The sequence below is a fragment of the Coenobita brevimanus genome, chromosome 94, assembly GCF_032717465.1.
Source record: "Coenobita brevimanus isolate Jiangsu-jjx chromosome 94, ASM3271746v2, whole genome shotgun sequence".
Lineage (NCBI taxonomy): Eukaryota > Metazoa > Arthropoda > Malacostraca > Decapoda > Coenobitidae > Coenobita > Coenobita brevimanus.
Window position 1 is genome coordinate 2,190,409 of NC_137047.1, and position 21,540 is coordinate 2,211,948.

The 21,540-nt window shown below is 45.0% G+C and overlaps 1 protein-coding gene across 3 annotated transcripts in view; it reads right to left on the reverse strand.

Moving 5' to 3' along the window:
• Nucleotides 1–413: 413 nt before the first annotated feature.
• LOC145412929 (neuropilin and tolloid-like protein 2) overlaps nucleotides 414–21,540 on the reverse strand; it is a 184,730-nt gene continuing 163,603 nt past the window's right edge. For all 3 annotated transcript variants that reach the window (XM_080282735.1, XM_080282736.1, XM_080282737.1), the window contains exons 3-10: nucleotides 12,258–12,419; nucleotides 11,352–11,606; nucleotides 9,737–9,897; nucleotides 7,580–7,826; nucleotides 6,180–6,298; nucleotides 5,324–5,467; nucleotides 3,361–3,730; nucleotides 414–3,020 (exon numbers count right to left, since the gene is read on the reverse strand). In XM_080282735.1, coding sequence (XP_080138861.1) covers nucleotides 2,734–3,020; nucleotides 3,361–3,730; nucleotides 5,324–5,467; nucleotides 6,180–6,298; nucleotides 7,580–7,826; nucleotides 9,737–9,897; nucleotides 11,352–11,606; nucleotides 12,258–12,419 — 1,745 coding nt within the window. In that variant the 3' untranslated portion in view covers nucleotides 414–2,733. The remainder of the gene's footprint in view (nucleotides 3,021–3,360; nucleotides 3,731–5,323; nucleotides 5,468–6,179; nucleotides 6,299–7,579; nucleotides 7,827–9,736; nucleotides 9,898–11,351; nucleotides 11,607–12,257; nucleotides 12,420–21,540) is intronic.

Here is a 21,540-nt window from a genome sequence, read left to right on the forward strand (position 1 = left end):
AGGATAACTACTAAATAATGCTCCTGCCCTTCACTGATTTACAACAAAAATATTCTTGTAAATAAGTGGTCAGGAGCAGCACTTACTCTAAACACGGTAGGCTGTGTAGTGTAAGAAATTGGACACACAAGATACAAAACAATGTGGCGACTGTTTACATACTCCCAGCCAAACCTTGTACCCCGAGATACGAACCACTGCTTTGTGTGTGTGTGTGTGTGTGTGTGTGTGTGTGTGTGTGTGTGTTACAAAATCAACAGAGCGAACCAAAAGTAAAAAACAATCAACTTATTAATATTTCATCACTTTTGCATACAACTATCTTTCTTATTAAAATTTCTCCTAACATTTTTTTCTCGAACACTTTTAATCTTCCTATTTATTTATTTATTGAGGGTGAGAGAGACAAGTAGAGGAATCAACTTTTTACTCTACTGTCACATCTACAACCTGTTCCAGTCCCGTCCCATACACGTATTGAGGGAGACAAGGCCAGAGGAACAAACTTTTTACGGTACTGTAGTATTTACATCGTTTGTTTTCATTCCTGTCTTTTCATTTTTCCTCTCTCTCTCTCTCTCACACACACACACACACACACACACACACACACACTTTTTCCTCGACGCTAATATTTGTTGCTTTCCCTTCTTCCCTCCCCCTCTCCCTGTTTCCTGGACTGTATTATTTATGTTCTCTCTCTCTCTCTCTCTCTCTCTCTCTCTCTCTCTCTCTCAGCACAATACCTACTTTTTTTTTTTTTTTTGGTTTCATCACAATTTTTCGTTTTCCAAATTACATTCGATTTTTTAAAGACGACAAAAATGTGGAAACCGTAATATAACTCATTAAAAATAATATTCTTTTCCATAATTACAATCTTTTTCCTTTCCCATTTCCCTGTTTCTATAGCACGGGGAAGCATATTTAAGACATATCACTCTTCCATTCCATATTCAATTAAAAACATAATTACCTGTCTACAATTAGCCTACCTGTCTATAAGCCCTCTCCCACTCCACTGTCATCAATTTCTCTGTACACTGACTGGCTGTTCTGCTGTCGCCCTGATAAAAGATAAGAGGGTTGGTTGAGTAGCAGATAAGGATAAAGGATAAGGAGAAGGGAAGAAGAAATATATTACTAGAGGACCTGAATCACCCCCACCACCACTGAAGATAAAAAAATAAAATAAAAAGGGGATCACCATTATCATCATCTTGACTTCTTTATTCCCACTTAAGGATGTGGTGAAGAAAGGTCCAGAAAGCAAGGAAGGACAGAAAGCATGATAGAGGGAGAATAATCAACAGCATGTCAGTGAAATGATACACACACACACACACACACACACACACACCACCTCAAAATGTAACCCCCAAATCCTACACCTTGACTCTCACTCTTGATTCCTCTAAGTTCGACAGCAGAAAAAAAAATAAATAAATAAAAATTACACAAATGTACATAAATTCCGAGTCAATTCCCAGGTTTCATTTTTTTTTTTTTTAAACAACAGAACTAGTATCTTTTTTTTTTTTTTTTTTCTACTGAGAGGGAGACACTAACCCCTTCAGTACGATGACACGCTTCCTGTTCCCTCCTTGCCACCACCGTCTTACTTCCTTGTTCAGCTTAGGAGGACAGGGGGAATTCTCACACTGAAGTGGTAGTTAAGGAAATCTGGAACATGTAGAGGTACGTTGATTGAAGGCAGGTGTGTATGTCAGGTGAGAGTAATCAGAGGGGACAGGTGATCATGGATTAGAGAAGGCATATGCGTGATAGGTGACAATTCAGGTGTGATAGGTAATAAAGGCTTAAAATTAAGGTCTATCAGGTAAAAATCGGTACAGACAGGTGAGAATAACTAGAAGGGGCTAACGTGAAGGTGATTATGGGTTAGAGAAGGCAGGAATGATAGGTGAAAATTCAGGTGTGACAGGTGACAAAAGGTTTCAAATTAAAGTCTATCAGGTAAGGGTATGCAGGCACGTGTATCAGTCAAGAATAATCACTGAAATCGTGTACACCAAGTAATTATACACACGAGTCAGGCATCAGCGAGGTGAGAGGAAAGGGGGAGATAAAAATGCCTCATTTGAAAGGGCAGAAAGGCCAGACCATCAGCCTAAGGAATGCCGAAGAAAACCTGGCTTGTTTTAGGAGTCTTGCTAAGGTGAACTGATAGGAATAAATGTTTAAGAAAGGCTAGGATCATCCAGGCACGTCCTAGTAAGTCTGATGGAAGCGTATGAACAACAAGAAGGACTTAGAAAATAGCTGCATTTGAGAAGGAGTATGAGAGAAAAGAAGAATTTTGGATCCTGAGATGTTCTGCTTGAAGTGAAGTGACGGGATAAAGGGAGATGAAAATTCTTGAATGTGAGTAGGTAGGTAGGAAGGAGCGATAAACAGGGAAATAAAAATAAATGTCTGGTTTGAGAATGTAAGTGTGAGAACTATAAGCGTCTGAGGTGTGTAAAAGGAGGGCGTCAGGGGTAATCATGGGTGCCATGCTGGGCGTGAAGTAATGGTAAGAAAGGATTAGGATGGTTGAGGGGGAGAGGAACCACTTAATATTGCTCTGTAAGGTCGATGAGTAGCCAAGACATCCGGGGTAGTCTCGGGCGTCTTGCTGGGTCGGTAAAAGTTAAATAATACTAAGTTTGAGAAGATGGGTGGGACATGGAGACAAACTAGAGCTACATGAGGATATAAGTGTGTGTAAGGTCAATGAGTAGCCAAGACATCTGGAGTCGTCTTGGGCGCCTTGCTGGGTTCGTAGTGTCCCCTCTCCTTCATCTCGATCACCGCCTCGGCCCGGTACCGCTGCGTGTAGGGGTCGTCCGATTGGTCCTCCACCTCGTAGGGGTCCGCGTGACGGGGCGATCGGCCGTACGACCCCCCTCCCAGCCCCCCGCTGCCATAATGGTCGGGGGCGCGGCCGTAATGGGTGCCAGGTGGTGGTGGGGGCGTGGGTACTGATGGAGGGGGCATCGGGCTCAGAGGGGGAAGTCCTGGGGGGAAAAGAGGGAAATACTTTGAATATTCAGAAAACTAAGATGTGTATGTTCACAACAGTACTTCTTAAAACAGTTAGAACTGTAACGAAAATATCCGCTAATGAACAGATTACTAATCCTAAGAAAAACAATAAAAATGGTTGTATCTACGGTGCTTGACTTGCTGCTTCATATCTATGCCAGCTAATGTTCGTATTATGAACTTCCCGCCCAACCCCGAAATCGTTAAACTAATATTTTGGAATGGGGGGGGGGAGGTTTCGTTGCCCTTCCCCATAGCTATGCCCTTGCCTTCTGACACATTTCTAGCATCTTCTGAAGTTGGCAACCGTACCTGGTGGCCGTCTGTTTGGCGGTGGTGGTGGCGGGGGCGTGAGCGGCAGCTGGGTCTGGCCGGAGTCTCTCTGCGTTAGGAGGGAGTCTCTCGTCTGGCACTCGCAGTCTCTCGTCTCCACACACGGCTCCTCCTCCTCGTCCTCGTCCTCCTCCTCGTCCTCTTCTTCCTCATCCGTCTCGCTCTCGCTCTCCTCAGGTCTGATACAAGGATGACCATTGATCTTTGCATCCGAAATGTACCACGGGGCCGGGTCGCTGAGGGCGGGGTGTGGACTTCGGTGCGTGGCTTGTGGGGAGGCGGTGGCTGACAGGCTCTGACTTCGCTGACTTCTTTCTTCCAGTTGTTCCCGGGACCTCCTGATGTTCTCCTGAAAAATACCATTAGATTCAGAATGAAATTTTCCTGTGTGTAAGTGAAAGGAGGTTGTCATATTCATAATCTAAGCAATTTTTTTTATAACAATGTGCTAAGGTGTTTTATTAAAGTTAGGTGATTTAAGTTGCTGGTCAGACCTCCTAATGTTTTCCTGTAAAATACCAATGAATTCAGACTAAACATTTATCTGATTTTTTCCCCCGTGTGAATACGAAAGGAAGTGAGCGGCAGAATTCGTAAATCTTCTCTAAATTTTCGTGGATAAGAGGGTGTTTTAGTGAGACATGGAACCTGATCTTCTTTGTAATATCTATGAATTCAGAATGGACTTTTATTTTCTTTAACGAATGTGAAAGGAAGTGAAGAGATGTTTTCATAAATATTCTCAACCTCTTCGTGGATAAAGACGTGGTTAGGCAATTTATTCAGGATGGAATTTTAATGGATTTTTGGTTATTCATTTATTTTTTTCCTACCTGACTATCTAAACAAAGGTAGCCTGAGATAAGGATAGGAGTGATAGGGGACAGACTGCTTTTGCATCTTATCTACTATATCTCCTTCCAACTCTCTCTCTCTCTCTCTCTCTCGGGCATTACATGTCACCCTCTTAATTTCCTCTCATGGTCGGTAACACAATCTCTCTCATTAACTATCGTGTGTGTGTGTGTGTGTGTGTGTGTGTGTGTGTGTGTGTGTACCTTATATTTATGTGTATGTACGCATGTGTGTGTATGTGTGTACCGACGTGTACGTTCCCATGTGTATGAGCGTGTGTAGGTGTGGTGTTTATCCTCGGGGACAATCAGGAGTCAGGAAGGGCGAGGCAGAGGCAGGATATTGGCTCCTTGGTGGGTAGGCAGGGGGTGGCAGGGGTAGGCAAGTAAGGAGAGGAACGGTGCGGAAATAGGGTGTAGGTAGGAAGGTAATCGTGTAGGTAGGAAGGTAGGGTGTAGGTAGGATGGTAAAGTGTAGGTAGGGAGAAGGGATGTGAGGTAGAAGGCAAGGCGTGGGTAGGAAAGTAGGAGTAGGGTGTAGGTAGGAAGGTAGGGGTAGGGTGTAGGTAGGAAGGTAGGGATAGGGTGTAGGTAGGAAGGTAGGGGTAGGGTGTAGGTAGGAAGGTAGGGGTAGGGTGTAGGTAGGAAGGTAGGGATAGGTTGTAGGTAGGAAGGTAGGGATAGGGTGTAGGTAGGAAGGTAGGGATAGGGTGTAGGTAGGAAGGTAGGAATAGGGTATAGGTAGGAAGGTAGGGATAGGGTGTAGGTAGGACGGCAGGGATAGGGCGTAGGTAGGAAGGTAGGGCAGGGTGTAGGTAGGGAGAAAATGAAACAGATACATAAATTCAAGACTAAAAACACATAACACCCTTAACTCTCTCTCAGTTTCCCCTTCCCACATTCCATCATCCCCTTTCCCTTACTCACTCTCCCCCTACCTCTCTCTTACTTCCCTCTTCATTCCCCCTTCCCACATTCCTTCCTCCCCACTTCCCCTTTCCCCTACCCACTCTCCTCCTTACCTTCCTCTTCATTTACCCCTCCTCCCCCCCAAAACAAAAAATAGGAAAGAAAAAATGAAGACTCACATGGATCTGCCTGCCATCGCGAATAAGTTTACTGATGCAATTGAAGCACATGGCGAAGCACATCCCGCCCAGAAGCCCGCAGCCCAGGGTCAGGATGATGATGATGTGCTTCGAGTGGATGTTGAACTTGAGCTTACTCTGGTCCTGTGGGGAGAGAGAGAGAGAGGGGTGAGTGGGGAGGAAGAGGGAGGGGGAGAGTGGGGGAGTGTTGGGGGATGTAAAGGACAAAGGGTGGTGGTGGTGGTGGTGGTGATGGTGATGATGATGATGTGCCTAGAGTGGATATTAAACGTGATCTTCCTCTGGTCCTGTTGGGGAGAGTGGGGTGAGGGGAGGTGAGTAGGGGTGTTATGGGGGAAGAGGGAGGGGGGAGAAATTTTACAAAGGGGTACAAAGGAAAGCAAACAGCAAGAGATTAATTATTCCTTTCGACTCTGTCTGATATTGGGCAGGTAAAAAACAATAAGGTATAAGGCAGGTAAAAATAAGGGATAAGGCAGGTGAAAAATAAAGTATAAGGCAGGTATAATTAATAAGGTAATTCTGGGGGTCAAAATCAGGACTAGTAAACCCACCAGTTCTCTAGGTCAAATCGGTCAGGAAAAAGTGATACGACTACTATGCAAAACGGAAATGCTATCGTGGAAATTTTATAGGAAAGGATGAATGGAACTTATATTCAACACTATCTTAACCTGAAAGAGAGAGAGAGAGAGAGAGAGAGAGAGAGAGAGAGAGAGAGAGAGAGAGAGAAATACATCCCACCACCATCAATTTTTCCCACTTCTACCTACATCTCAACCCTTTTACTTACGCCCCATCCCTCCTACTTACAGTCCTACCTACACCTACTTACCTTGCAGCCCTCCTCATCGTACTCCGTCCTACAGTTCTTCACCCCGTCACAGTACAGCGAGGCGTGGATACAAGTAGCATCGTCACAGTAGAATTCGTCCCTCTCACAGCTTTGGTTACCTGGGGAGAGATAGACAGGTGGATAGATAAACGGACAGGTGGATGGATATACAGATAGGTGGATAGATAAACGGACAGGTGGATGGATAGATAAATAGGTGCAAAGACAGATAATTACACAGGTAGACAGACGAACTGACAGGTAATTAAACAAACAGACAGGTAAATAGGTAGACAGTGAGACATAATCATGTAGAAAAACTGACAGGTAGATAGAAATTGATTAGATAAATATATATACTCGTCCTTCTCACAGTTCTGGTTGCCTGCTGATGGACGGATAGATAGACATACAGATAAACAGAGCGACAGGTGGGTGGGTGGGTAGGTAGGCAGGTAGGTAGATACAGATAGGTAAGTAGATAGGCAGATACACGTAGTTAGGCAAGTAGGTCGGCAGGTAGACAGACAGATAAATGGACAGACAGATAGACAGGCAGGCAGGCAGGTACGTAGACAGACACACAGACAGAAGTAGACGATTTTATTCCTATCAAAAAACACGTGAAGGGATTAATGAAGGCTGTACCTAACCCCTCCCGTTCCAAACTCTCTCCTGAGCCAAATAGAATCGTCTGGAAATAGTACGAAAAAAATGAAACAAAAAGAAAAACAGCTTAAGAGGGTAAAGAAGGAGGTGAAATGTGAGGAAGCGGTAGCAGAAACTTAGCGATTTTTTTTTATCCTTCGAGTTCCTTACTTTTTTTTTTCTTTACATTCTCACTTTTTTTTTTCTCTCTCTCACTCCCCGAACTCAGGTTACAGTCTTGGGCAAAAATGTGTAACTTTTTTCTTTCGATTTCTGCTCCGCCTTCTCTTCCTCCTTCCTCCTTTTGCATACCAACCACACTGCCTTACCTCCTCTCTTAAGGAAATCTAACCTAACCTAACCTAACCTAAATAAACCTAACCTATCCTAACTTAACCTCATCCAATTTACGAGGCCAAACGGTGAACTGTATTAAGAAGCATGGTGTTGATCTTCACAATATACTTCCCATGTGGGTGGAGGTGACTTTTTATATGGTATAAGAATAGTAGCAGTAGTAGTTATAAAAATAAAACTACTACTACTAATAATAATAATAATAACAATAACAAAAATAATGATGATGATGATGATGATGATGATGATGATAATAATAATAATAATAATAACAAAAATAACAGCAATAATAACAAAAACAAGACGAACAAGAACAAGAAGACGAAGAATAAAACACTAACCCCCCAGACAGGCCCCTCTACATCTGTACCATCTACAAACAACCCGCCACCCACCATCCTCATCGGGCGTGCTGTTACTGAAGGCCGTGAAGTTGGCCACGAAAGTCGAGTTGATGGCCCGTCTCAAGGCGAAGAACCGGAAGTGCATGACGGAACCGTTCGTGATGAGGGAGTCGGCGATGGAGCCACAGTAGTGCTTGAGGCGACTGTGAAGGACCGTCTCACTGCCGAAGATGTCCACGTAATTGGCGTCACATTCGTTGGGGTAGGCCAGCTCAAATTTGTCGAACACTACGTAGATCTGTGGGGTAGATAGTAGATACACAAATAGATGGACAGATAGACAGACAGATAAATTCATCAGTATTATCATTATTACTATTACGTAGCAGCCGTGGCTCTGTGGGTTAGAGCGCTTCGCTCTGACCGAAGGGTCGGAGGATCGAATCTATCCTAGGGTCATTGACAAACATCAGGAAGGGCATCCGGTCATAAAATGCTACACGTTCCAATCCAAAGTCCTCTACCCGGGGGCACCGCCTTAGTCCTTCGGGGATACCTGGCGTAAAACCAAATTTATTTTGTTATCATTATTATTATCATCCTCTTTTCCTACCTACGTCCATCGAAAACTAGGCAGACTGGTGGATAGATGAAGTAAATGAAGAAAGAGAGAGAGAGAGAGAGAGAGAGAGAGAGAGAGAGAGAGAGAGAGAGAGAGAGAGAGAGAGAGAGAGAGAATTAAAGCGACGTAGCGGGGTAGAAAAAAAAAAAAGGCAAATAATCTCCAGGGAGAGGGGAATGGAGAGGGAGGGAGAGAAGGAGGAAGGGAGAGAGAGAGGGAGAGAAGGAGGGAGGGAGGGAGAGAAAAATGGGAGGGAGAGAGGGAGGCTGACGTAGAGACCTGAGCTAACTTAATTCTTGCCACATTAAAGTCTAGGTGGAGTCAGCAGGAGGGGGAGGGGGAGGGAGGAAAGGGGAGGGGGAGGGAGAGGGGGAGAAAGAGGAGGAGGAAGGGAATGAGATAAAGACGAGGAGGCAGCGGAAAAAAAGAAAGAGAGGAAGGGAGGGGGAAGGGAAGGGGAGAAAAAGAGAGAGGGAGAAATGAATGCGAAGAGAAAAAGAGAGATAGAGAGGAAGGGAGGGAGGATAGGGAGGAAGAGGGAAGGGAGAGGAAGAAAAGTAAGGAAGGGGTAGGAGGGAGTGGAAGGAGAAAAAATTAAAGGGGAGGGAAGGAGGGAGGGAGGGGAGATGGGGAAGAAAAAGAGGGGAGAGGGTCGGAGGAAAAAAAAGATGGGGAGGGAGGCGGGGAGGAAAAAATAGAGGATGGGAGGGAGGGTGGGAGGGATGATTAGAGGAAGGGAGAGAGAGAGGAGGGAAACAGACGAGGGAGAGGGAGAAAAAGAGAGGGAAGAGAGGAAGAAGGGAGATACTCGTAACAAGGGGAAGGTAAGTAGCTAGACAGGTAGGTAGGTAGTTAGGTAGGTAGCTAGGACTGTGTGGGATTTGTTCACCTTTGCAATGTTCACCTGTCGCACCTAAAAGCAACCTTTCTGCCCTTTTCCTCATCGTTTGTCTACCTCTCAATCAACCCCTTCTATCTACTTCTCAAATAACCCCTTCTATCTACCCAACCTATCTCTCAATCAACCCTTTCTATCTACTCAACCTGTCTACCTCTCAATCAACCCTTTCAGTCCTTCACACCAATATTTCAGTCTCTTTTCAGCAGCAGTCTTAATTATTGGTCAGTCTTTTCAGGTATCTTTCAGTCGCTTCTCCCTACACCTCAGCCCTACTCAGAATTATTCACTCGTTTCAGCACCACTTCAGCCCTCTTTCAGGATTATTCATTAGTGTACAGCAACTTTAGGTCAGCGTTTCCTAGCTCTTTTTCAGGCCTCCCTAGCATTACTAATTCCTATATAACCCATTTCAGTCTTTCAGCAGTGTCCAATATATACTTTTTTTTATTCATAGCCAATTTTCAGCCCTTTACAGCCCTTTCTAGCCCCATTTCAGCCTTTTTTACCCATATTTCAACCTTTTCTATACTTTACTTCAGCCCTTTCTACCCTTCATTTCAGCCCTTTCTACCCCTTATTTCAACCCTATCTACCCCTTATTTCAGCCCTTATTACCCTTTATTTAGGCCATTTCTACCCTTCATTTCAGCCCTTTTTGACCTTTTACATCAGCCCTTTCTCTCACCCTTTGCTTCTGGTTGACGGTGACCCTCCACGTGCAGTCGATGGGGTAGTCGTACTGGTTGGTGTAGTTGAGACGGTCCTCGGAGATGTTCACCTTGGAGATGTTGCCGTGAAAGCCAGTCAGTTCGATTAGACAGGGCTGCAAGGGAGGGCGCTGGATTTCTGGGGGGGGGGGGTGAGAGAGAGGGGGGTGTTAGATTGGGGATTGAGAGAAAGAGAGAGAGAGAGAGAGAGAGAGAGAGAGAGAGAGAGAGAGAGAGAGAGAAGCATCAGCGTATTAAAGAGAGTTTCAGTTTTAGAAGAAGAAATATTTTAATCTCTCTCTCTCTCTCTCTCTCTCTCTCTCTCTCTCTCCACACACACACACACACACACACACACACACACAATCCCACTCACTCACCTCCTCTGTCTCGCTCCCCTCCCTAGGCACTCACTCTCGCTCCCTTGCTTCCTCTTCGCCGTAAATCTCTCTCTCTCTCTCTCTCTCTCTCTCTCTCTCTCAAAGAAAGCAAGGGGAACGTGACTGAGAAAATGGGAAAGTGAGAAAAGGTATATATTATGTTAAAATGAAAGTAAGTGAGAGAAAAGAGAGAGAGAGAAAGAGAAAAAATGATAAATGGGGACAAAAAGAGAGAAATAAAACGAGTAGAGAAAGTAAGAGAAAGGGAGTGAAACTGAGGAGAGAAAATGAGAGAGAGGAAAAGTGAGAGAGCAAGGACATAGAACATGGGAAAAAAAGTGAGAGGAACCAACAGAAAACGGAGAAAAACAAAAACGAAAAGAAAGAAAAGGAACAATGAGAGAGAGAGAGAGAGAGAGAGAGAGAGAGAGAGAGAAACGGAACAAACTCCAAAGAAAAGTGTGAAAAAGTGAGCAAGAAAGTGAGAGAAGGAGAGAGAGAGAGTAACCACTCCCCAAAGGATGGTTACTCCCAAAGACTCCTTCCCCCAACAAGTGTAGTGCTTTTCAGTCTCTCTCTCTCTCTTTCTCTCTCTCTCTCTCTTGTTTTTATGTTATTTTGCACTTCTTCATCATCATCATCTTATTATCATTATTCTTATACTCTCTCTCTCTCTCTCTCTTCTCTTCCCCCCCCCCCTCTCTCTCTCTCCACAACCACTTAATCTGATTACCCACGACATTTTTGCCACCCACACCGAACCCACCCCACTTCAATTACCCTCAAAGTTAAGTACAAGTGTTACAAGTGTACATGTGGCCACTAACACTTCTAGGCTCCAATAACACACTCTTAGCTGAGGAAAACCGTCTTGTATCAGCCCAAAATATAAATACAAAAACTGGTAGGACTGTAAGACGATTAATAAAGACAACATAAAATTCTCAGATTCCTATGACTCACCTTCAGCTAAATAAATCGTCTTGTTCTAACTAAAGTACTGGACTTTCTAATATATTCTTGCTCCTCCAGACGGTTTTTCTCAACCTCTTTCAAGCCTCTCGCAGTGAAGGGATTAATAAGGAGGACAGTTTTCTCTATAAAAATCCATATGAGGGACAGAATGGGAGGGGTGCGTAAGATGGGAGGCGTAAATACTCCCTGCGAAAATCTTCAGAAGCTTCGAACCCTTAAAAAAATTCAACCCACTTACTGGTATTATTAAGGAACTCGTAGACGGCTCTGAACCCCTTGTACTCAATGGTATCGTCAGACTTGAACCTCAACCACAGATGCCTGTCTTTGGAGGTGATGTAGGGGGGAAACTCGTGGCCGCAGTACCGCCCCTTCAGGTCCGAGTACCCGTGGGCGCCGTCCCGAACCTCCAAGAAGTCGTATTTGCAGCCCTCGTCGGGTTCCATGTTGAAGCTGTCGCGGAAGTCGATGCGGATGAACTGCCCGTAGTCCGCTGTGGAGGGGCAAGAATTAGCGATCATGCACACTTTACGATCCCTCTGTTAACGATGTATGGAATGACTTACTCTCTAATTACTCTCTAATTTCAGGTGTATAAATGACTTCTCTGCTGGGTGAAGGATGCGATTTAAAGTTGCTTACCCTCTAATTCAAGACGTATAATAAACTAAAAAAAACAGTTAAAGCAATGTATAAAATTTTTTGTTGGACGAGAATTAAAACTGGTCACACAGGCACTACTGGCTCTCTCATAATAATGGTGGAAGGACTCACTGCTAAAATTAAATAAATAAATACAGTTGCTTAGTTGGGGGAAGGATGAAAGCAAGTTGTTGGATAAGAATTTCAACAGATCACTTACACTCTAGTTACAGATAAACAGAAAACACTAAGAAATAATAGGAGTTAAACTGATCATAGTGTTTACTGTACTTAATGATGATAAAGAAAAAAAAAACTTACTCTTTACAAATCACAAAAGTATAAAAAGCATTAGAAGTTTCAGCTATAAGATTACTGGATGTACTGGAGACTACAGCACTTCCTCTTCATCTCTCACAGTTGTATATCTGTCTACCTATCTATCTATTAATCTCTAAATCAGTCTATGTATCTGTGTACCTATCTGTCTATCTTCCCTCACCTTTAAGCGGAAGGATGCAGTCTGTGGAGTTGGGATAGTTGTTGGGATAGAGAGGACTGTAAAACTCTTTCCTCTCAGTGTTGGGCTTGCTGAAGAGACGACACGGATCCCCTGCACTCAGTCTCTTGCTGATCTCTTTATCCAGGGGCCACGGCTGTTGTCCTGAGGCAGAGAGACGGGCGGAGGTCAGAGATGATAGAGAGACTGAAGAAGGATGGCACACTGATGGACGGAAGAGAGAAAGTATGGGGATGGAGAAATGAAACTGAGAGATATAATACAGACGGCGAAGACAGAGGTGGGGATGAGAGATAAAGGAGAGATAGAGGGAGGTCAGAGATGATGGAGTGACTGAGAGATAAAGGAGAGATAGAGGGAGGTCAGAGATGATGGAGAGACTGATAGACAGAGAGATGGCACACAGAGGAGAGGGTGTGAGAGATGACGGAGACAGTGAGAGAGAAGACAAACGAAGAGAAGAGAGGTGGGGTGAGAGATACTGGAGAGATGGAGACACTGATGAGATACTGCACTGAGGGAATGGGTTGAGTGATAAAATAATGAATGAGACGAAAAGTGTGCCAGAACGAAGAGAGAGAGACAAAACAGAGTGTTTTAGGAATACGGCGTGTGTGTGTGTGTGTGTGTGTGTGTGTGTGTGTGTGTGTGTGTGTGTGTGTGTGTGTGTGTGTGTGTGTGTGTGTGTGTGTGTGTGTGTGTGTGTGTGTGTGTGTGTGTGTGTGTGTGAGAGAGAGAGAGAGAGAGAGAGAGAGAGAGAGAGAGAGAGAGAGAGGCTAAATTATGGGGAAGAGAATAAATGGTGATTGTGATAGGCATCCTGAATAGTATGTTTGCATTAGGTATTCATCGAGAGAGAGAGAGAGAGAGAGAGAGAGAGGGAGAGAGAGAGAGAGAGAGAGAGAGAGAGAGAGAGAGAGAGAGAGAGAGAGTACACAGGTATATACTGAATGTGCTAAATACCTGACATATACTCGAGAATTTGATGATGATGATGATGATGACAATTATGACGATGATAAAGATGACTATGACGATGATGACGAATGATGACAAAGATAATGACGGATGAAGATGAAGATGACAATAACAACAATGATAAAGATGATGACAACAATAATAATAATACCGATACTAAGAAGTTCAATGACATCCCCAGCCACCTCCCCCCACTCTCACCAGCCCTCCCCACCTCTCCTCCCCCACCCACACCACACCCACGTCTTTAAGATGGGGAAGGAAGGATTCAATTTCAACTTGGCTCCTTCCCCGTCATTCACCCGCCCCTGGATACGCCACCTTGGGCTATATGTTAACTGGATCTTAAATGAAGGAGGGAGTTTTAAATGTGGGGTGATGATGGGAATGGGTCATAGAGGGAATATATACGCCTCTCTCACTCTCCCTCTCTCTCTCTCTCTCTCACACACACACACACACACACACACACACACACACACACACACGTGCGCAAATGGTGTTAGGTGTATTGTAGAAGATACTGTTACTCTCACTGAAACACACTCCACAATACCACACTTTATATGCAACGCAACATACTGCCACCACCACACACTGCCACACCACATACTGCTAACATCTCATACTGTCACATCACATGTGCCACACCACATAGCGCCAACACCTCATACTGTCACTCCACATAGTGTTATATCAAACACATACAGCATCTCACACTGCTAGAGTCAAGCAGGGTGACGTTGGTTGAGGCAGGGAAGGGTGAGGCAGGCGGGGTGAGGCAGGGTAGGGTAAGGCAGTCAGGGTGCGTCCTACTTTTTGAGGTGGCACTGGTCCATCATTGGGACAGAAACGTGACCAAACTGTATCTTTGCTGAGGAGGGTGATACTGACTCTCTCTCTCTCTCTCTCTCTCCGTGTGTGTGTGTGTGTGTGTGTGTGTGTGTGTGTGTGTGTGTGTGATGAAGTTACCGTCAAACGAGTTAACCAAACTGATGCGTTCTTGTTTTCCAGTGACCTGGTTAATCCAGAAAATTTGCCCAAACCTGATAAAACAGAGAGAGAGAGAGAGAGAGAGAAACCAAACTCCTTCCCAGTAGCGACTTATTTTTCTTTATTCTCTAAATGTCCAGACTTTTTTCTTCTTCAGGTGAGATTCAAACAGGTGAGATCTGATACACCTCTAATTAACCCCCCTTCTCTCCCAGGTGTCTCTCTTTCAGGTGAGTAAAATCGTCTGGTTTAAGAAGGAACCAAAAATGACCTAACCGGATTAAAAAGGGGTTAAGATGATTTACATACGTTCCGACCCAACCTAATCCACTCTGAACACGGAAATATTAGCCCGTTCCCGAGATACAGCCACTAAAAGCACTATTACATGTCACCCACCACCCATCCATCATCCACTCACCATCCACTGTCACTATTATCCACCCTCACCCATCGTCACCATCCTCACCCATTGTTCACCCATCATCCCCTTCCATTCATCATTCACCCTCACCCATCATCCACCAACCACCCATTATCCACTGTATCATCCACCCTGGCCATGAAATTAATAGCCCGTTTCCCTTCATTCAGCTTCCTATCCACCCTTTTTACTTTTATCCGTCATCGCATATTGATCATTCCTCACAAGACACACTCAGGAGTATTCTGAGATGTGACCATTGTTAGTCTATTTCCTATGTCTCAAATGCAGATCTCTTCCCCTCTTTTCGCATTCTTTTCCCCTCACCCCGGTCGCCCCCTATCCCCTTTCCCTTCCCCTGTCCCCTCTCCCTTCCCCATGCTTCCCTTCTCCCTCACCCTGCCCGACGCATTCCACCTTTCCCCTTTCCCGAGAATTATCTGGATGAACCTTACATTCCACCTGTAATTTTCCCCTTCCTCTTCCCCTCTCCCCCTTCCCTCTCCCCCTTCCCCTTGCCCGTCACTCCTCTCCCTTCCCCTCACAACAACCCACCATTACTGACCTACCTTAAATGTACACCTGTAATATTAAAAACAGGTGACTTCTTTAATTAACCCTATTACCTTAACCCTCTCTCTCCTGCTTATTTTCCTTTCCCCTTCCCCTCACTTCCTTCTCCTTCCCTTCCCCCCACATCCTTTTCTTCCCCTTTCCCCCTTCCCCTCACTTCCTTCTCCTTCCCTTCCCCCTTCCCCTCACTTCCTTCTCTTTCCCTTCCCTCACTTTCTTTTCCTCCCTTCCCCCCTTCCCCCACTTCCTTTTCCTCCCTTTCCCCATCCCTTCACTTCCTTTTCCTCCTTTCCCCCTTCCCCTCACTTCCTTTTCCTCCCCTTCCCCTCACTTCCTTTTCCTCCCCTTCCCCCTTCCCCTCACTTCCTTTTCCTCCCCTTCCCCCTTCCCCTCACTTCCTTTTCCTCCCCTTCCCCCTTCCCCTATCTTCCTTTTCCTCCCCTTCCCCCCACTTCCTTCTCCTTCCCTTCCCTCACTTCCTTCTCCTCCCTTCCCCCTTCCCCTCACTTCCTTTTCCTCTCCTTCCCCCTTCCCCTCACTTCCTTTTCCTCCCCTTCCCCCTTCCCCAATCTTCCTTTTCCTCCCCTTCCCCCCACTTCCTTCTCCTTCCCTTCCCTCACTTCCTTCTCCTCCCTTCCCCCTTCCCCTCACTTCCTTTTCCTCCCCTTCCCCCTTCCCCTATCTTCCTTTTCCTCCCATTCCCCTCTCCCATTCCGTCAACCCGCTACCACCTCCTACCCTCACTCATTTATATACTAATTTCGACCCTTCCAAAATAAATAAATTAATTAATAATATAGTAAAACAGAATCACACCTACAAACACACAAACAGCAAGTAATTCTTAGATTACCTTGAACATCTTAATCTTTCGCCTCACCTGCCAATCTCCCCTCTCCTCTCCCCTCCCCCTTCCCCTCCCCCCCGCCAACTAAAGCTGCCTAACCAATCTAATTCGCAACGCAAATAGGAATTCGTGCCGCCAAATAATCGCGTTTCGCCCTCCCCACCGCAGACACACACACACGCACACACCTACATACGCATACACACTCACGCACACGTACGCACATGTCTCCCCTCAAATAGATGTGCACACGTCTCCTCTATAACACATGAGCACACGTCTTCCCCCAAATGCACATGCGAACGTACAGTGCATTCACGTACACACGCAAGCGCACACGTCTGCCTTTTAAACATAGGAGCACATACATACATGTACTGAACAAACGTATACACACATCTCCCCTCAAACACACATGCGCATATAAATACACATGCATACGCCCACGCCTCACCTCAAACACACACACACACACACACACACACACACACACACACACAAACATGTACGTTCTCCCCCACCTCTCTCACACACACACACACATATGTACGTTCTCCCCCATCTCTCTCTCTCTCTCTCTCTCACACACACACACACACACACACACACACACACACACACACACACACACACACACACATCACTCAAACCACATAACAACATCGTCATATATGTGTAACTTTAATGACTTCTAAATTCCACAGCCTCTATACTTGTTTTATTTTTTTTTATTTTAACGGCCTAAAATTGCCATCTCTCCATCTTGAATGCTGAGTTGTTGCCAGAGATTAACACTAGAATATGCTGCTAGTCACGAAGAAGTGCTATGGGAAGGATGCAGTGCACTTAATCTTATTCTGCCACTGAGCTACGTGAAATAAGCTGCAAGAGGACGAAAATCTGGGCCAAGTTAAGAGGAAAGAACTATATCAATAATGGTATTATTATTTAAAAATCTTACACATCTGAGCCGCCAATAGTACTTTCAAAAATTTAAAGTTTTAAAATTTGGCGGGAAAAACGGATTCACTTAACCCAACGGTCTCCGCAACACGGCATCTTGGCATTGGGACCTCCGCCATTATCTTAAACAGCCCCAAGCAACAGCAACAGCAACACGGAACAACACTCGTGGGGAAAAACAGAAGTGGGAAAAGAGAGAGAGAGAGAGAGAGAGAGAGAGAGAGAGAGAGAGAGAGAGAGAGAGAGAGAGAGAGAGATACAAAGGCTACCTAATTAAACGATACTTGGACATGGTAAGGAAATAAATATATTCAACTACAAGAAAAAAGAAAAAGAAAGAACGTAGAGGGTAGCTGGTTAAATTATGATTAGTAGATTAAAAAAAAAAAGTATCTATCTCTCAATGACCCACTAGACTGCCCAAAACGAAAGAAAGAAAGAAAAAAGAGAGGATGAGGAGGTTAGTTAGCTGGGTGGATAGCGCTTGAGGGGAAAGAGAGGGGAAGGGAAAGAAACGAACTCAATCCCTGGCTGTGTGTGTATCTCAATGAATGGAGAGAGAGAGAGAGAGAGAGAGAGAGAGAGATTAAAATACGGAACCAAACTCGGGCTGTAAGTAGCAAACGGTACATATTTCCCATCAACAATGCCCATGACCGTTATCTCTCAGCGGTACTTATTTTCCATGAGCCCCCCCCCCTCTTTCTCTCTCTCTCTCTCTCTCTCCAGGCAGTCAATGGGCCACGCACACCACCATGAGAAAAAGTGACCAGATTTTAGTCTCTACAAAGCTCTACCCAGCCCCTTTCTCTCTCTCTCTCTCTCTCTCCATCCTATTTTTTACACTTTTTGGAAGTAGGGTGTAAGTATAACTATTAATGTTATGGCCGGACCGCCTCATAGAAACTTTAAGGTCTCTCTCTCTCTCTCTCTCTCTCTCTCTCTCTCGGTAGCACTCCTTTTCGAAGCCTGTCCTCCCGCGCGCCCAATAACGGTGTTCCAACAACGCACTCGTCTGCCTAACACCCCCCTCTGATGAGCCTAGTAGTGCGTATAATCTGCCAGCAAGTGGGCTATTGGTGGTGAGTGGTGGCGTGTGAGCGGGCTAGTGACTGTCTGATAGCTGCTACCTGCCTCTTACCCGTCGAGAGAGAGAGAGAGAGAGAGAGAGATAGATAGATAGATAGATAGATAGATAGAGAGAGAGAGAGAGAGAGTTTTAATCGTCACAGCCAAACAACTATATCCACAAAAATGTTGGAATCCCTGCACTGGAAATGTGTCGGGACTTCGCTTAACACACACAAAATCTCCGGGAAAAATCGCTAGAAAATGATCGAAAAGTCCTAGAATATTGCACAAACCTCCTGGAAAAAAAAAAAATAAAAAAAAAAAAAAAAAAAAAAATAAAAAACTGCTAGGTGGGGACGTGAAAATGGAAATCTCAAAAGAAAAAATAATGGTAACAGTTCATTTTTCGTATGCCCTGGTTGAATCTAGACCAAGTTATCGTAATTCGGATTATCTATGCCTTAACGATCCTAAGTCCATGGCAGCATTTTACAGGATAAGAAAACCATCCACTCTCTTTTGAATTAGAACCATGGCCGGTGTCTTTAAAAAAATCTTGACAAACTGGCCAATCCGGCAACCTTCGTACCTCGGCAAGATCTAATATCCTCCATTTTGGCTCCAAAGACACATATTAATCATACAATATTGCATAAATCCTCAAGTTCTTAAGTGAGGATTAATCGCAAGCAAAAACATGATTGTAGGTACGTAGAAATTAAATAAAAAATAAATCCAGCCACAAAATCGCCAATCCCTTACCCCGGGTGGGCCTAATACCCTCCATTTCGGCTCCGAGGACGCATATTAATCTCAGAATATTGCGTAAATCCCCTCGTTCTTAAGTGAGGATGTTCGTATTTTTTATATATTTTTTTTTCGAGGACTTAATGGCGGTGTTGCTGGTGATTCATAGCAGGGCCATTATAAGCGTTAAGTTGGCAATATCGAGGTTTAAAAATGGCGCCTGAGTAACCGCCGCGGATAATGCAGCCACTCCCCCCCCCTCCTCCTCCCCCACCGAAAAATGGCCAGCAATTAAAAGTGAGAAGAGTGAATTGTGGTGCCGGTGGTGGTGGTGGTACGGGTGATTGTGGTGGGGATGGTGATGGTGGTAGTGATAAAGGATGATTGTGGTGAGGCTGGTGATGGTGGTGGTGACAGAAAGGATGATTGTGGTGGTGGTGATACAGTTGGCGGTGGTGGTTGTGGTGGAGGTGGAGGTGATGAAAGATGATGATGCTTGTGGTGGTGGTAGTGGCGGTGGTGGTGGTGAAAAACGATGATTATGGTAGTGGTTGTAATACTGGGGTGATACTGATGATTGTGGGACTGTGATGGTGGTGATGAGATTATTGAAAGTGGTGATGAAACATGATGCAGATGGTAGTGGTGATCCAGACAATGATGATGGTGGCAGTGGTGACGATGATGATGATGATACGTGACGGGGTTGGTGGCAGAGATGACAGTGGTGATGATAAGACTGACAGTGGTGCAAAGATAATGATGATAGAGATGGTAGTGGTGGTGGAAGTAAAGAAAATGTATCTAGTGATGGTGGTAGTGTAGTAGAGATGGTGGTAGGATAGGAAATGTTGGTAGTGGTGGTAGTTAGTGATGCCCAATGGTGTTCGTGGTGCTTAAAATGGTGGTAGAGTAAGAAATGTTGGTAGTGGTGGTGAATAAAGTAAAATAAAGGTGGTGGTGAATGTTGGTGGTTGTGGTGGCGATGGTGGTTGTTGCTGAAGTTGAGATTGTTGTTGTTGTGCAAGTAGTGAAAATAGTCGTTACTGGAATGTTGGTAGTTTGTCAGCGGAGAGAGAGAGAGAGAGAGAGAGAGAGAGAGAGAGAGAGAGTAGGGGAAGGTGAAACTACTAGAAGCTCATACTCGCTCTCTCTCAGATTTTTGAACAAGGGAGGTGAAGTCAATTATTTTAAAGGTTTCTTGTCAGTAATAGTGGTAGTTGTGGTGGAAATGGTTGTAATTGTGGTAGGTGGTTGGAGATGGTGGTTGTGGTGGTAGGTGAGTGGGAATGGTAGTAGTTGTGGTAGGAATGAAGGAGATAACGGCAGAAGTTGCATAGAAAAAGGCTTGAGAGAGAGAGAGAGAGAGAGAGAGAGAGAGAGAGAGAGAGAGAGAGAGAATTATACAAGCTCTTCTCCCAGTATTCTCTACTTTGCATCCTTTTTCCATTACTCTCTCTCTCCCTATCCCTTCCTCTCTCTCTCTCTCTCTCTCTCTCTCTCTCTCTCAAGACGGGAACATCTAATAGCCGGCCGAGAGATTTGTGTGATCTGTTTTTCCATGTAACTCTCTCTCTCTCTCTCTCTCTCTCTCTCTCCCTCTCTCTCTCTCTCTCTCTCTCTCTCTCCATTAATTCCCCCTCTTGCGTTTCTTCCTTCCTCCCCTCTCCCATCTTCTCTCCCTCCTTTCCTCTATTCATTCTTTCTGTCTGACTGTCTCTCTCTCTCTCTTTCTCTCTCTCTCTCTCTCCAATGCATAGTCTTAGACCGTATTTTCTGTCTCAGCTTCTCGTAAAATCTCTCTCTCTCTCTCTCTCTCTCTCTCTCAATTTCCAACCTCTTCCTTCCCTTTTTTCCCCTTTTCCCTTCATCTCCTACTCTTTCTCTTTCCCTCCCACACTAAAAGTTTTTCCCTTCCCCCTCCCTCACCTCAAACTTCCCCTTCCCATCTTCCCTCCCCTCCCCCTCCTCTTCCCTCCCCTCCCCTCCCCATCTTCCCCTCCCCCTCCCCCAGTCAAACTTCATCTCGTAAAGGTCTTTCATAACCTCGCCACTTCGCCCCTTTAAAAACTTTACGCAAATATTTCTTCGTAAGTGCTCAAGTGGGGGAAGTGTTCGTAAGAGAGGGGGGGGGAGTGTTCGTAAGCGAGAGGGGGGGGAGTGTTCGTAAAAGAGGGGGGGAAGAGGTTCGTAGAAAAGAACTAGGGAGAGGGGGAGAGATCGTAAGAGGGGAGAGGGGGAGAGATCGTCAGAGGGGAGAGGGGGAGAGATCGTAAGAGGGGAGAGGGGGAGAGTTCGTAAGAGGGAAGAGGGGGAGAGATCGTACGAGGGGAGAGGAAAAAAAATCTTAGTAATGAAAGAGTGAAGAGGAAGGGTTCGTAGTAAAGAAGGAGATCGTAAGAGAGGATGAGAAGAATGTTCGTAGTAAAGAAAAATGGTGGTCGTAGTAGAGAAAAATTGTAGCTAAGTAAGAAAATAGTCGTAACTGAGGAAAATTCGTGAGAGAGAGAGAGAGAGAGAGAGAGAGAGAGAGAGAGAGAGAGAGAGAGAGAGAGATGACGTTCATTCGCAGTGGTGGCAAGTTAATCACGTCACGAGAAGGCAAGGAAAAAAATGAGAGAGAGAGAGAGAGCGGAGGGAGGGAGGGAAACGAGAGATCAGGGAGGAAA